This window comes from Pollachius pollachius (assembly GCF_949987615.1).
Source record: "Pollachius pollachius genome assembly, chromosome: 9".
Classification (NCBI taxonomy): Eukaryota; Metazoa; Chordata; class Actinopteri; order Gadiformes; family Gadidae; genus Pollachius; species Pollachius pollachius.
In genome coordinates, this window is record NC_136942.1 from 11,236,434 (window position 1) to 11,251,692 (window position 15,259).

Consider the following 15,259-nt stretch of genomic DNA (forward strand, 5'->3'; position numbering starts at 1 on the left):
ATTTTAACACGTCAATCACCCCTGGCCCCGCCCACCGTGACGCGGGCTGCTGCATTCCTCCTGCAACGTCTTGGTGCAGAAGGGGTCACATGTTCCCCTACCGGAGGATGTTGAGGTGGTACCCGACCAGAGGATCGGATGCGCTGAGCGGGTTGAGGTGTCTCATCAGCTGACCGAGCGGCGGTCAACGTCCATGCGCGGATAACTACTCTTCAGGACGCGGTCGGATCCCCCTGCGTTTCTCCTGTTTTCGGAGTGGTCTCTCCCGTGTTGCTGCGATGTTGGCTTCAGCCTAGTGCTGTAGCCGCCGGACTTCAGGCAGCAAAGTTTCCCTTCACCTTGTACACAAAGCCCGGGTGGCCCCCGGGACGTCGTCGGAACCGCAGGACCAGTGAAGCTACCGGCCAACGCGAGGCGGAGAGGGGAGAGGGAGAGAGAGAGAGAAGAGGGAGAGAGAGAGAGACAGAGACAGAGACAGAGACATAGACACGCGAATGCGATGATCGCTCTGCAGGCCAACAGAACCTGCGTGTGCATGGGTTTGATCTAAGGTTGCAGATATCCATGCATCATCGGTGTTGATCACCAGCTCAGTGAGATGTCCGTGCAGCAGCAGCAGCCGGGCCGGCGGGCGGCCCACACCGGCTCCATCCTGCTCACGCCGCAGGAGAACGACTGCCTCTTCGGGTACCTGGGCAAGAAGTGCCTGGTAAGTTTCTGCACGCTCAAGTGTTGCAGGCGTTGCGCATCGTAGCACGAGCCAGTGCGTGAGGTTCAGACGGGGTCAGGCAGGGTCGGCTCCGGCTGAACCCCGAGGTGGAGGGTGACTGCAGCCAAGGCCGGGGCTAGACAATTGGGGCCGGGGCTAGAATGGTTCTGTGGAACAGATGATCGGGGTAGATGTACAGGGCAGGTCTCCCTCTCCCAGCGGGGCAGACCTGGGAGGCCGTTGGCCTGGCCTCGTCATTGAGTCAAATGTCAGTTTAGACTATTAACATCACTTTGGTTGTACTGGGCAGCGGCCGGTATACCCAGTAGCAGACTGGATTTGGCCTACCAGGTAATGCAGGGGGTGTATATGTGTGTGTGTGTGTGTGTGTGTGTGTGTGTATAGTGTATATTTTGTGTGTGTGTGTGTGTAATGCATATAATGTTTGTATTTAATTTGTATGGTGTGTGTAATGTATATCATATGTGCATGTATATAATGTGTGTGTGTGTGTGTGTGTGTGTGTAATGTGGTGACCTGGCGTTAATGAGTAAAATATCGGTTTAGACTATTAACCTCACTGGTTGTAATGGGCAGCTGCCGGTATACCCAGTAGCAGACTGTGACCAGGTGTTGTGTGTTGTGTGCCCCAGGCCCTGTGCTCCGCCGTGGTCCAGGTCTACGCCGCCGACCGGAGCTTCTCCTGGGCCAAGCGGTGCTGCGGGGTGGCCTGCCTGGTGAAGGACAACAGCCAGAGGTCCTACTACATCAGGGTGCTGGACATCAAGGTGGGGGGGCCCCCTTCTCATGGTCAACCGGACAGCACCCAAACCCATTTAAAATGTTTTGCCTGTATGATCATCCCTGGAAGGAGGGATCCCCCACTCTGAAGGAGGGATCCCCCACTCTGACGGAGGGATCCCCCACTCTGACGGAGGGATCCCCCACTCTGACGGAGGGATCCCCATTCTGAAGGAGGGATCCCCACTCTGAAGGAGGGATCCTCCACTCTGAAGGTGGGATCCCCACTCTGAAGGAGGGATCTCCCCCTCTAAAGATGGATTCCCAACTCTGAAGGAGGGATCTCCCCCTCTGAAGGAGGGATCCTCCCCTCTGAATGAGGGATCCCCCACTCTGGTCAGAAGCTCTGCTTTAACGCACTGTAGGACTGCTGTAGGACTGCTGGGTGCCAGGTTATGTTAGCCAGCGGTCTGAGTAAGGTTAGCTGACCGTGGTCTGACCCAGGGTGTCTGAGACGCAGTCTGACCCAGGGTGCTGGGTGCTGGGTGCCAGGTTAGCAGGGGTCTGACCCAGAGGTCCTGCTGTAACAGAACCAGTCTGACCCAGGGTGTCGCCCCCTGCAGGACGGGAGCAGCCTGTTTGAACAGGAGCTGTACAGCAGCTTCTCCTTCAGCAGCCCACGGTCCTACTTCCTCAGCTTCCCCGGAGACGTAAGGGCGCGTGTTGGTCTGTTTAATGTGTGTGTTTATATAATGTGTGTGTGTTTGAGTGTATATATAATGTGTATATGGTGTAAGTGTATATAATGTGTGTGTGTGTCTATGTAATGTGTTTGTGTGTGTGTGTGTGTGTGTGTATATATATAATGTGTGTGTGTGTTTGTGTAAAGTATATAATGTGTATGTTTATAATATGTGTGTGTGTGTGTGTAATGTATATAATGTGTCTGTGTGTGATTTTTAATGTGTCTGTTTGTATTTTAAATCTGTGTGTGTGTGTGTTTGTGTAATGTATATAATGTGTGTGCACATAATATGTGTGTGTGTATTTAATGCTTGTGTGTGTGTGTGTGTGTGTGTGTGTGTGTGTGTGTGTGTGTGTGTGTGTGTGTGTGTGTGTGTGTGTGTGTCAGAGCTCCCAGGTGGGGGTGAACTTCGCCAGTGAGGAGGAGGCCCGGCGGTTCCGCTCCGCTCTCAACGACCTCCTCGGCCGGCGGCAGCGCAGGGCAGGTGGGTGACCCCTGACCCCCGTCCCATAATCCCGACCCCTGACTGTGACCCCTGACCCTACCCCTCACCGTGACCCCTGACCCTACCCCTCACCGTGACAGAGCAAGGCACTAACAGGGCCTGGGTTGGGGGTTCTATTCCCGTCGGTAGAGCAAGGCACTAATGGCCTGTGTTGGGGTATTGGGGATTAACAGGATTACACATTAAGTCTCCGCTGTGTTGACGGAGATTAGCCGCTTCTCCAGGACCGCTCATATGGCTGCCCGTGGTTGCCGTTGTCACGGCAACCATGTGTTTGTCGTTGTTACCACGTGGTTGCCGCGGTAACAACAAACTTCCATGATCTGGTGGGGCCGGTCAAGAGTTAACAGGCCTGACGTGGTCTGTGGCTCCTCCCTCAGAGACCTCTGGGGTCTGTCTTCACCCTCAGCGTGGGCTTCTCCACCCTCCTGTCCTCAGGTCCGTCGCTCCCCTTGGCCACGCTGGACATGAAGAACCCAGATATCAACAGCATGCGGTTCCATAACTCTCAGCACCACCAGCACCACCACCACCAGCACCACCACCAGCACCACCAGCAGCAGCAGCACCACCCCGCGCCCCAGCAGCAGCTGTACCAGCTGAACAACAGGCTGGTCCACCGCAAGGACAAGAAGACCAAGAGCAAGAAGAAGAGGCTCACCAAGGCGGACATCGGCACGCCCAGCAACTTCCAGTCAGTGCTGGTGAACCTGTTATAGTGATAGTGATGGTGAACCAGTTATAGTGATAGGTGAACCTGTTATAGTGAACCTGTTATAGTGATAGTGAACCAGTTATAGTGATAGTGAACCTGTTATAGTGAACCAGTTATAGTGATAGTGAACCTGTTATAGTTATAGTGATAGTGAACCAGTTATAGTGATAGTGAACCTGTTATAGTGAACCTGTTATAGTGATAGTGAACCTGTTATAGTGAACCTGTTATAGTGATAGCGGACCTCTTTAGTGAAGTGTAGGGTAGTGAACCAGTTATAGTGATAGTGAACCTGTTATAGTTATAGTGATAGTGAACCAGTTATAGTGATAGTGAACCTGTTATAGTGAACCAGTTATAGTGATAGTGAACCTGTTATAGTGATAGTGAACCTGTTATAGTTAACCTGTTATAGTGGTAGTGAACCTGTTATAGTGATAGTGATAGTGAACCAGTTATAGTGATACTGAACCTGTTATAGTGAACCTGTTATACTGATAGAGGACCTCTGTAGTGAAGTGTAGGGTAGTGAACCAGTTATAGTGATAGTGAACCTCTTATAGTGATATCGAACCTGTTTTAGTCATGGTGAACCTGTTTTAGTGGTAGTGAACCTGTTATAGTGATAGTGAACCTCTGTAGCGTAGTGTAGTGCAGTATAGTGAACCAGTTACAGTGATAGTGAACCAGTTATAGTGATAGTGAACCTGTTATGTGATAGTGATCCTGTTATAGTTATAGTGAATCTATTTAGTGATAGTGATCCTGTTATAGTTATAGTGAACCTGATTTAGTGATAGTGAACTTATGATAGTGACATTCAACGTGTTGTAGTCTAAAGGATGTTTGTGTTTTTTATTTGCAGGCACATCGGCCATGTGGGCTGGGACCCCAACACTGGCTTTGATGTGAGTCTGGATGTGTGCCTCCGTGTGGTGCGATGTGTGAGACTGTGTAATAGTGTGTGCTTCTGTGTAATAGGATGTGTGTGTCTATGTAGTAGTGTGTATGTCTGTGTTATGGGTTGTCTGTAATGGGGCCAGTAAGACTTGTGTCAGTAAAACTCGACACTTTACGACGCTCAAAGCACCGTTGAAGAACATTCAATTTAATAATTAAACATTAATGTTATAGATGAAAGTAGCTTGTATTTGGTCATGGTTGGTAACCCGTAGTCCACCAGGTCCCCAGTGGGTCCGGGGCTCGGTGCCTTGGGGCCGCTGGGTAACTTATGGATTCTCCTGCAGCTCAACAACCTGGACCCAGAGCTCAAAAACCTGTTCGACATGTGCGGCATCTCGGAGGCCCAGCTGAAGGACCGCGAGACGTCCAAGGTCATCTACGAGTTCATCGAAAAGAAGGGCGGCGTGGAGGCCGTGAAGAACGAGCTCAGGAGACAAGGTGAGCTCACCTGTAAGCTGTTAGTCGCTCGCCTGTCAGCCGCTCACCTGTTAGCCGCTCACCTGTACACCTGTTAGCTGTTCACCTTTTAGCCGTTCACCTGTTGGCTGTTCACCTGTTGGCTGTTCACCTGTTAGCCTTTCACTTGTTAGCTGTTCACCTGCTGGCTGTTCACCCGTTGGCTGTTTACCTGTTAGCTCTTCACCTGTTAGCTCTTCACCTATTAGCCTTTCAGTTGTTAGCTGTTCACCTGTAGGCAGTTCACCTGTTAGCTGTTAGCCGTTCACCTGTAGGCTGTTCACCTGTAGGCTGTTCACCTGTTAGCTGTTAGCCGTTCACCTGTAGGCTGTTCACCTGTAGGCTGTTAGCCGTTCACCTGTAGGCTGTTCACCTGTAGGCTGTTCACCTGTAGGCTGTTCACCTGTTGGCTGTTAGCCTTTCACCTGTAGGCTGTTCACCTGTAGGCCGTTCACCTGTAGGCTGTTCACCTGTAGGCCATTCACCTGTAGGCCGTTCACCTGTAGGCCGTTCACCTGTAGGCCGTTCACCTGTAGGCTGTTCACCTGTAGGCTGTTCACCTGTAGGCCGTTCACCTGTAGGCTGTTCACCTGTAGGCTGTTCACCTGTAGGCTGTTCACCTGTTAGCTGTTAGCCGTTCACCTGTTAGCCGTTCACCTGTAGGCTGTTCACCTGTAGGCCGTTCACCTGTAGGCTGTTCACCCTAGGCTGTTCACCTGTTAGCTGTTAGCCGTTCACCTGTAGGCTGTTCACCTGTAGGCTGTTAGCCGTTCACCTGTAGGCTGTTCACCTGTAGGCTGTTCACCTGTTGGCTGTTAGCCTTTCACCTGTAGGCTGTTCACCTGTAGGCCGTTCACCCGTAGGCTGTTCACCTGTAGGCCGTTCACCTGTAGGCTGTTCACCTGTAGGCCATTCACCTGTAGGCCGTTCACCTGTAGACTGTTCACCTGTAGGCTGTTCACCTGTAGGCCGTTCACCTGTAGGCTGTTCACCTGTAGGCTGTTCACCTGTTAGCTGTTAGCCGTTCACCTGTTAGCCGTTCACCTGTAGGCTGTTCACCTGTAGGCCGTTCACCTATAGGCTGTTCACCTGTAGGCCGTTCAACCCTTCTCTCTGTCCTCCAGCCCCCCCCCCCCCACCCACCCGTGGTGGACCCCCCCCTGTCCCACCCCCCCCCCCCCTCCAGAGGAGGCCGGGGAGCCCCTCCTCCGCCCCCACCCTCCAGAGTCCCCTCTTCCGCTCCCCCTCGACCCCCTCCCGCGCGGCCCGGCACCCTGGGGGCCCCTCCCCCCCCCCCCCCGCCCACCAGAGGGGGCCACGCCAATCACAATCACCAAGCTCCTCCTACTCCCCCGGCCCAGTCTCCTCCCCCTCCCACTGCTCCACCCCTCTCGAGCTCCGCCCCCGCCCCTCCCCCTCCCCCTCCCCCACCGGGACCCCCACCCCCCACAGAGCCCGACGGAGGAGGAGGAGGGGGGGGGAAGTCAGCCCTGCTGGAGCAGATCCGTGGGGGGGCCCAGCTGAGGAAGGTGGAGCAGAACCCGACCCAGACCCACGGCCCCGCGCCCCCGGGGGGCCGCGACGCCCTGCTGGACCAGATCAGACAGGGCATCCAGCTGAAGACTGTGAGTCCCCGTGGAACCGCATCACGTAGGACCGCAACACGTAGAACCAACTCATGTAGAACCGCATCACGTAGGACCGCAACACGTAGAACCAACGCATGTAGAACCGCATCACGTAGGACCGCAACACGTAGAACCAACGCATGTAGAACCACCATATGGAGAACCACAACATGTTTAACCACCGCATGTAGAACTACAACAACATGAACCACAACAACATGTAGAACCGCCATACATGGAACCACTACGACACGTAGAACCATAACACACCAAACCACAGCCCTCCCCCACCCCTGACGGAGGTCCTGATTGGCTCTGTGGTGCAGGTGACGGAGCAGCAGGACTCGGGCCCTGCCCCATCGGCTGGCATCGTGGGGGCGCTGATGGAGGTGATGCAGAAGAGGAGCCGAGCCATCCACTCCTCAGGTGACCACAGGACCCCCACAGGATGACATCATAGGGCTGCATGATGACATCATAGGGCTGTTGATGACATCATCATTGGGCTGCATGATGACAGTGCTGAATGATGAAATGATAGGGCTGAATGATGTAATCATAGGGCTCCATGATGACATCATAGGGCTGAATGATGACAGTGCTGAATGATGACAGGGCTGAATGATGTACTCATAGGGCTCCATGATGACATCATAGGACTGAATGATGGCATCATACTGTATGACTGAAGAATGACATCATAGGGCTAAATTATGACCTCATCAATGATCAAATGACCCGGGGCTAAAGGCTGTGGTTTTGTTTCCCAGACGACGACCCCGACGAGGAGGAGGATGAAGACTTCGAGGATGACGATGAGTGGGACGACTAGCCTACGAGACCTTCCTGTATTTATTGTTGCCTTTAAATCCTTTTGTAGCGTTCACTCCTCCTTCGTTTCCTCTGGATACCTTCCCGAGCACCCCCTCCCTCCACTTCCTGTTTCACGATGACAGCATCCTATGGTTGCAGCCCAACTAGCTAATAGCAGCTAAGGAGCTATGCTAGCGGTGCGTCGGGAGGTTTTTTTTATCGTGTTTCAGCGTTCCGAAGGGGAAAGGATCTTCTGTGTTCTCATGACAGATCAGAAGCAGTTTTCCGATCATCATTTCTTTACCATCTCTCTGTGATTTTCTTACTCAGTCTTAGATTAGCATACCTACCTAAACATCTGGACGTACTAAAGTAGGGTTGACTGAAACACTTAAAGGATTAATGTGGCTGTTGACTTTAGTTGTTTTTTGTTGTGTGTGTGCGTGTGGGTGTATGTGTGTGCGTGTGTGTGTGTGTGTGTGTGAATATAAAAGTTAAGGTTTTAATAATAATACCATTTAAATCGCTATTGGGGGAGAAACTGCTGTTTCTAAATGCATTTTGGGAAATGTAGCCAGTCTGTAGTCCTTCTGAGCGTACTTAGCAGCACATTGCTATGTCTCATTACGCTGTTACCACGGTAACCACTAAAACTTTTTTGCTGTAGAACGCTAGTGTTAGCATCTGACTATCTTACAGACACCTAATATCAAAGACTCTAACAAGCTTGTGTGACGCAACATGTCCGTGAATGCCTGAGAAGACATAAAACAAGCCGATAGTTAACCAACGCTTATTTTATTTGAGTGCTTTCAGACATGGCTGCCCATGACTTCCTGTTATAACAGGAAGTGGGCTCTGACACGCAGCTGCACCCCAGAGACTAAACGCTGCATCCACAGATGAGAGTAAAAGATTGAAATAAATGTTGAATTTACAGACCTGGCTCTTGTGTGCTGATGATTGACATGCGACATGTGTGTGTTTCATTTAATCATGCTATATATTGAGCTAATTAGTGCCACTATTTGTCTCTGAATGAGATAACTCTATTAAAGCTGATACGACCACAAGATGACCGTCAGCCAAGAGGAGCATAAAGAGACGCATGAGGTATGTTAAAGCTTCTGGACTTTGACGAGAATGAGGTTATATTAATGATAACCCCAGTTATCTAGTTTAGTTTAGCCAGTAGCATTGTGGTTCCAGTAGGGGGCGATGTGTGTTTAGTTTGCGATCGTTTCCCCTGAAGATCAATTATCATACATGGTTAAAATAAATGATCATACAGTGTATATTTCACCAATACATCATCATACAGTATATATTACACCAATACATCATACAGTATACATTACAACAATACATCATCATGCAGTATGTATTAAACCTTGTCCAGTCTGTTTACTAGAACAAGCACCCTATATCACATACCCATCTCTCTCACACACACACACACACACACACACACACACACACACACACACACACACACACACACCAGTAAAGCTATTCATAGTTGTCAGCTGTTTGGTGTGAGTTTGGTTCTGCAGCCTAACCCCCAGTAACCCCACCCTCCATACAAAACCACACAGTTACCCCACCCTCCATACAGAACCACACAGTTACCCCACCCTCCATACAGAACCACACATTTACCCCATCCTCCATACATGCATCTCTAACCCAACCTAAACGCCCCCATCACTAACCTAGTATCTAAATTTAACAATCTCAAACCTAGTATCTAAACTTAATCTCTAACCTAGTATCTAAATATAACCATCTCTAACCTAGTATCTAAACTTAATCATCTCAAACCTAGTATCTAAACTTAATCTCTAACCTAGTATCTAAATATAACCATCTCTAACCTAGTATCTAAACTTAATCATCTCAAACCTAGTATCTAAACTTAATCTCTAACCTAGTATCTAAACTTAATCATCTCAAACCTAGCATCTAAACTGAATCTCTAATCTAGAATCCCTAAACTTTATCCCTAACCCAGTATCTAAACGTAAGCATTTCTAACCTAGTAAAAACTAAACTGTCTCTGTGGGTCGAGCTCCCGGTACAGCAGGTAGTTGCGCAGTCTTGGAGGGAAAAGGTCAGAGTTCATGACGTCGGGGTTGTTGAGTCTCTTGAGGGTCAGGCAGCGGCGGATCTCCAGACGACAGATGTGTCCGAGAGTCCGAGGAGACCCTGAGGAGACACACCGTCAGTACTAACTAACCCCTACTGTCTCATCTTCTGGCAGTATTTCTAGCAGTATTCCTGATAGTATTTATAGTAGTATAGTAGTAGTAGTATGTACTGAGGATGCTGCAGATGTCAGCCCAGGCCCCCTGCCCCTGCAGCAGGCTCCTCAGCGGGCGGCAGAGGGAGACCTGGCCCACGTAGTCCAGCAGGGTCCTGACCACCAGGCCCGAGAGGTGCACCAGGCAGCACAGACCCATGAACTCACAGAACTGTGGGGAGAACATCAGAAAGTTAGAGGAACCACCAGCTGTTGACCCGGCTGCTGATCCAGGAGCCGAGCTGGGGGCCCTAACAAACATTAGAACCTCCTACCAAAAATTAGAACCTCCTACCAAACATTGGAACCTCCTGACAAACATTAGAACCTCCTTACAAACATTGGAAACCTCCTAACTAACATTAGAACCTCCTTACAAACAGAACCTCCTAACAAAGCCCTCCATACCATCGGTGAGGGACCTGCTGCCGCCGAAGCTCAGGCCTACAGAGGTTTAGAGGTTCAGAGGTTCAGAGACCTTCAGAGGTTCAGAGGCCTCTGAAAGCCTCAACACCCTGATGCTGCCTCAGAGTCCCCTGAAGACTCTCTTGTCATGGCTCAGTACCAGGGCTACAACTCACCGGTATAGCTCTGTCTCTATGGTCCCCGGCGGGCCAGGGGTCCTCGTGGTCCCAGCGGGAGCAGGTCCGGGCGCCGGCGCCGCCATCGTAGGCTCCGTAGCCGCACCTCAATCTCTGGGCGTGGCCGGGGGCGTGGCCTCCCTGGTCGTCGATGTCGCCGTGGTGACAGAGGAAGCAGCTCCGTGCATCGTAGCCGTGGTTGAGCAGCAGGCGCATCATGGCGATGTCCTTGAGGGCGTACTGCAGCGCGGTGGGGAACACTGTGTCGCTCACCGCACGGAAGTAGCAGTTGGCGTCGGCGCGGGCCAGCAGCAGCAGCCGGGCGAGGTCGTGGCGCCCGGACCGCACCGCCACCAGGAGGCACTGCAGGGGGTCCAGGTCCGGCCGCGCCCCCGCCTCCAGCAGCGCACGGGTGCAGCCGGCGTCGCCGTTTGAGACGGCGTAGTAGAGCGCGCTGCGCCGCAGGTCCCGGTGGTTCCCTGAGTGGCGGGCACTCATGCGATAGTTGACGTCTGCGCCGCTGGCGAGGAGCAGCCGCAGGCAGCGGGTGTGGCCGCCGGCCGCCGCCGAGTGCAGCGGGCTCTGACCAGCCGCCTTGATGCTCCGGGGGGAGGTCAGCGGGAGCAGCATCTCCAGCACCCTGAGGGGCCGGGGTTAGGAACGGACTCCCCCACTGGGAGAGGACTCCCCCACTGGGGGAGGACTTACCCACTGGGGGAGGGCTCACCCACTGGGGGTGGACTCACTCACTGGGGGAGGACTCAACCACTGGGGGAGGACTCACCCACTGGGGGAGGACCCACTCACTGATAGTACCTCTACTGTCTAACCTCTACTGTCTAGCCCTACTGTCTAGCCTCTACTGTCTAACCCTACTGTCTAGCCCCTACTGTCTAGCCTCTACTGTCTAGCCCCTACTGTCTAGCCCCTACTCCTCACCGGTAGTGCCCTGCGTAGGCGGCCTTGTGGACGGGCAGGTGTCCGGTGCAGCTGGGAAGGTCGGGGTCGGCTCCGTTGTCCAGGAGCAGCCGGACGAGGGCGGGGTCCCCGGCGCCCGCCGCTGCCATCAGAACGCTCTCGCCACTCAGCGCCTGGGAGTTCACCCTGCTACCTGTCAGGGGTCAGGGGTCAGCCGCCATATAGGAGTCTTAATAATAACGTAATAATGATCACTAGAGGGACGCAACAGTTCGCTGGTCGCTGGTCACTGGTTGCTGGTTACTGGTCGCTGGTTGCTGGTCACTGGTCACTGGTCCCTGGTCACTCGGCATTGGTCACTGTTCATTGGTCGCTGATCGCTTGAGGTGGTGAAGCAGGTTTGAGTAGAGCGGAGTTAAGTGGGGCGGAGTTAAGTGGGGCGGAGTTAAGTGGGGCGGGGTTAAGTGGACCAGGGTCTGGTTCTAGTGGTTCTCGTGGTACTGGGGTATCATCTAGTTCCGCTGGTGTCTCACCACAGTTGAGGAGGATCTCGGTGATGTGGGCGTGGCCGTGCTCGGCGGCCACGGCTAGGGCGGTCCGCCCCCCGGTGGTCGTCAGGGCGACCGGCGCCCCAGACCGCAGCAGCAGCAGCAGCACCTCGGCGCCCCCCTGCCGCGCCGCCTCATGGAGCGCCGTCCAACCCCGGGGGCCCGGCTGCCCCACCCAGGACCCCCTGGAGAGCAGCACCTGGGTCACCTGGTAGGAGCCCTCCCGCACCGCTGCAGGGGATAGACAGTACAGAGACAGGTCCTTAAGGAGCAGGTAGGGGATAGACAGTAGAGAGACAGGTCTAAGGATCAGGTAGGGGTTAGACAGTACAGAGACAGGTCTAAGGATCAGGTAGGGGTTAGACAGTACAGAGACAGGTCTAAGGATCAGGTAGGGGTTAGACAGTACAGAGACAGGTCCTTAAGGAGCAGGTAGGGGATAGACAGTAGAGAGACAGGTCCTTAAGGAGCAGGTAGGGGTTAGACAGTACAGAGACAGGTCTAAGGATCAGGTAGGGGTTAGACAGTACAGAGACAGGTCTAAGGAGCAGGTAGGGGTTAGACAGTACAGAGACAGGTCTAAGGAGCAGGTAGGGGTTAGACTGAGGTACCTAACAGCAGAGGGCTCTCGTTCCTGCTGTTGGTGTTGAGTGGTGAGGCTCCACGGTCCAGCAGAACCCGGACTTTCTCCACCAGGCCGGCCGCCACGGCCTGGGTCAGCGCCGTCTCCAGCCCACCACCAGGGGGGACTAGAGGGTCCACCGTGGAACCACAGTGTAGAACCACGACATAGAACCACAACACACTAGCACCAAAACCCAGAACAACATCACAGCATAGCACCACAACATACACAGCAACACAATCCAACATAGATCAACAACAGAGAACCACAACACAACATATATCCTGATAAAGCATATAAACCACAGCATAGAACAACAACACAACATAGAACCACAAGATAGAACCACAACACAAGATAGATCCACATACAACAACAAAGTCAGTATGTGGACGTTCGCCATGTCACCCCCCAGGTCTCCTTGCCAGGTTGAGGTCCACAACACAACATCACCTGACCCTAGTGTGTGTTTGTGTGTGTGTGTGTGTGTGTGTGTGTGTGAATGTGTGTGCGTGTATGTGTGTGTTTGTGTGTGTGTGTACCTTGCACTCCAGCAGCCTGTAGTGTGAGGTGGGCGTCACCAGTCTGCAGACTGAAGCAGAGCTGTGTCACGTGACCACAGATGACATCACAACCAGAGGAGGGATGACATCACAACCAGAGGAGAGATGACATCACAACCAGAGGAGAGATGACTTCCCAACCAGAGGAGAGATGACTTCCCAACCAGAGGAGAGATGACTTCCCAACCAGAGGAGAGATGACTTCCCAACCAGAGGAGGAGAGGACTCAGACCTGGAGAGGCAGGACTCCTCGATGCTCCTCTGGATGTCCACGTCCGACAGCACCTCCTCGTCTGACTCCTCGTACGTGTTCATCTTGTCTGGAGATCTCCGACCAAACGTCCTGCAGACGTTGAGTGGTTAAGAGTCGAGACATCCAGAACTCTGTATCTACAGCCTCAGGAACATCAACATGTCTTCAGACTAAACTAAATCCGGCACTACGTCCTCCTCGTCCTCCTCCTGCTCCTCCTCCTCATTCTCCTTCTCCTCCCTCTCCTCCTCCTGCTCCTCCTCTCCCTCCTCCTCCCCCTCCTCCTCCTGCTCCTCTTCCCCCTCCTCTTCCTCCCTCTCCTCCTCCTCCTACTGCTCCTCCTGCTTCTCCTCCTTCTCCTCGCTCAGACGGGAGCTCTCACCTCTGAGTAGCGTCAGCTCCTGCTCCTGTGCGTTGCGGTGCTGCAGTCTGCTTTATACCCGGCCCCCGACTGCCTCTGGAATGCCCCCCCCCCCCCCCCCCCCCCCCCGGCTCAGAGGATAAGTTTCTATTGTGTTGGAGTGCGCCCCAACGCTGGACTGCCCACACCTGGCCGGGCCTGAAATACCCGGGCTTACAGGGGCAGTTGTGATCGGTAAGCCAGACACGACCACTCACTGGGTCATGGAGGTCTGAGGAGGATCTGGTGGTCCTGAAGGCAGGAGGTCTGAGGAGGGTCTGGTGGTCCTGGTCCTGGAGGCAGGGGGTCTGAGGAGGGTCTGGAGGTCTGAGGAGGCTCTGGTGGTCCTGAAGGCAGGAGGTCTGAGGAGAATCTGGGGTTCCTGGAGGCGGGAGGTCTGAGGAGGATCTTGGGGTCCTGGGACCAGGTGGTCTGAGGAGGGTCTGGTGGTCCAGGAGGCAGGAGACCTCAGACTGAGTATAGATACAGGTGGTGTTTCAGCGGTCCAGGAGGGTCACCACAGACCGGCCAGCCTCTTCCGTCCCGTGAAGCCCCCCCCGAGCTCTGAGGTCACCTTTAGTCTCTCTCTGAAGACCTGTCTGGCCTCACTCCTGGTGAAAGCCACTCTTCAAACCAAGTGTGGACAGACCAATCAGATCTCAGGGGAGGAGTTCTGGTCCATGGTCCCCATAATTCTGTCTCTGTTTCAGGGTGCTGCGGGGCTCGTGACTGGGCGCTGGTGGTCCCTGTGGGCGACCTGATGATCACCAGCACCCCGTCGGGGTGGAGGAGGGGTCCCCACCATGAGGTCCTTCTCAAACCTCTCCCATGCTGATTCAGGGAGGTTCATCTTGCCCTCTTGGGGGCCAGGGTCCGGGGGTGTCATAAACATATGACCTGTGAGCCTTTGAGACCGGGTCTGAGATCAAAGGATTAGAAACACACTTCACTTGACCAGACCCGCTAGCAACTAATTGCTTTTCAACTTAATTGGAAATCAATTGCTGCCGATCAAATCAATGAGGTGCCCCTCTAGCTCGGTCCCTCTGGAATTATCAGGTCGGACGAAGAGGCTCAACTAGACTCAGAGGGGCTGACAGCTCGCATTCCTGGACCACCAGCTGTGACGGGTGTGGCTCAGTTAAGCCATTTAGGTGGGTAGCTCGGCTAAGAATATATATATATGTGTGTTTATATATATGTAATATATATATACACATATATATGTGTATATATATAATGTATTATATATGTGTGTATATGTATGTATATGCATAAATGTGTGTAAATATACATGCATGCATGAATGTATATATACATAGCAGATAGATCATTTTTCATGTCATAATTGTTTATCACCTTAAATTCACCTCAATAATTATATTAATAATAGTACTAATAATAAATATAACCGTAAGCGGTGATTAACGGGGTCCGAGCAAAATTAAAAGTCAAGAACACACTAATGGAAGATATATAAATATGACATATAATAATGAGGAAAGATGTTCCACTTAATGCAATACTGTGCCTCTGCTTTCAGGTGAGCTGCAGAGCAATCGCCGAATGTCGTGTTCAGCTTGTTCATAATGCTCTATTCGAATTCGAACTCTCAATCTAAGGATCACCTGTACAAGGCATTATCCCATTGAGCCACTGATAAACCTGAAACGCAGCCTCATTCACATGGTCAAAATGTCTATTGATAAGCACACAACATCCAGAAAACTGAAAGCACACATTTCTCAAGTGAATAAAGGGCTTTCTTAAAAGCACATACCTTAGAAATCTTTGAAA

The 15,259-nt window shown here is 52.5% G+C and overlaps 2 protein-coding genes across 2 annotated transcripts; one reads left to right on the forward strand and one right to left on the reverse strand.

The window, feature by feature from the left end:
• Positions 1 to 557: 557 nt before the first annotated feature.
• wasla (WASP like actin nucleation promoting factor a) lies at positions 558 to 7,294 on the forward strand (the record flags this gene model as incomplete). Its single annotated transcript, XM_079742807.1, is given in 11 exon segments — positions 558 to 709; positions 1,363 to 1,497; positions 2,074 to 2,160; positions 2,583 to 2,679; positions 3,139 to 3,394; positions 4,281 to 4,323; positions 4,663 to 4,816; positions 5,959 to 6,001; positions 6,003 to 6,459; positions 6,789 to 6,888; positions 7,233 to 7,294. Coding segments are annotated over 11 exon segments (1,545 nt in total). The 5' UTR covers positions 558 to 598.
• A 2,016-nt stretch (positions 7,295 to 9,310) lies between these two features.
• LOC307080176 (dynein axonemal heavy chain 12-like) lies at positions 9,311 to 13,124 on the reverse strand (the record flags this gene model as incomplete). Its single annotated transcript, XM_079742808.1, has 8 exons — positions 9,311 to 9,480; positions 9,593 to 9,746; positions 10,156 to 10,795; positions 11,095 to 11,266; positions 11,607 to 11,852; positions 12,233 to 12,370; positions 12,789 to 12,849; positions 13,020 to 13,124. 8 exons carry the CDS (start codon positions 13,122 to 13,124, stop codon positions 9,311 to 9,313), a joined length of 1,686 nt encoding a protein of 561 aa, XP_079598934.1.
• Positions 13,125 to 15,259: the final 2,135 nt, after the last annotated feature.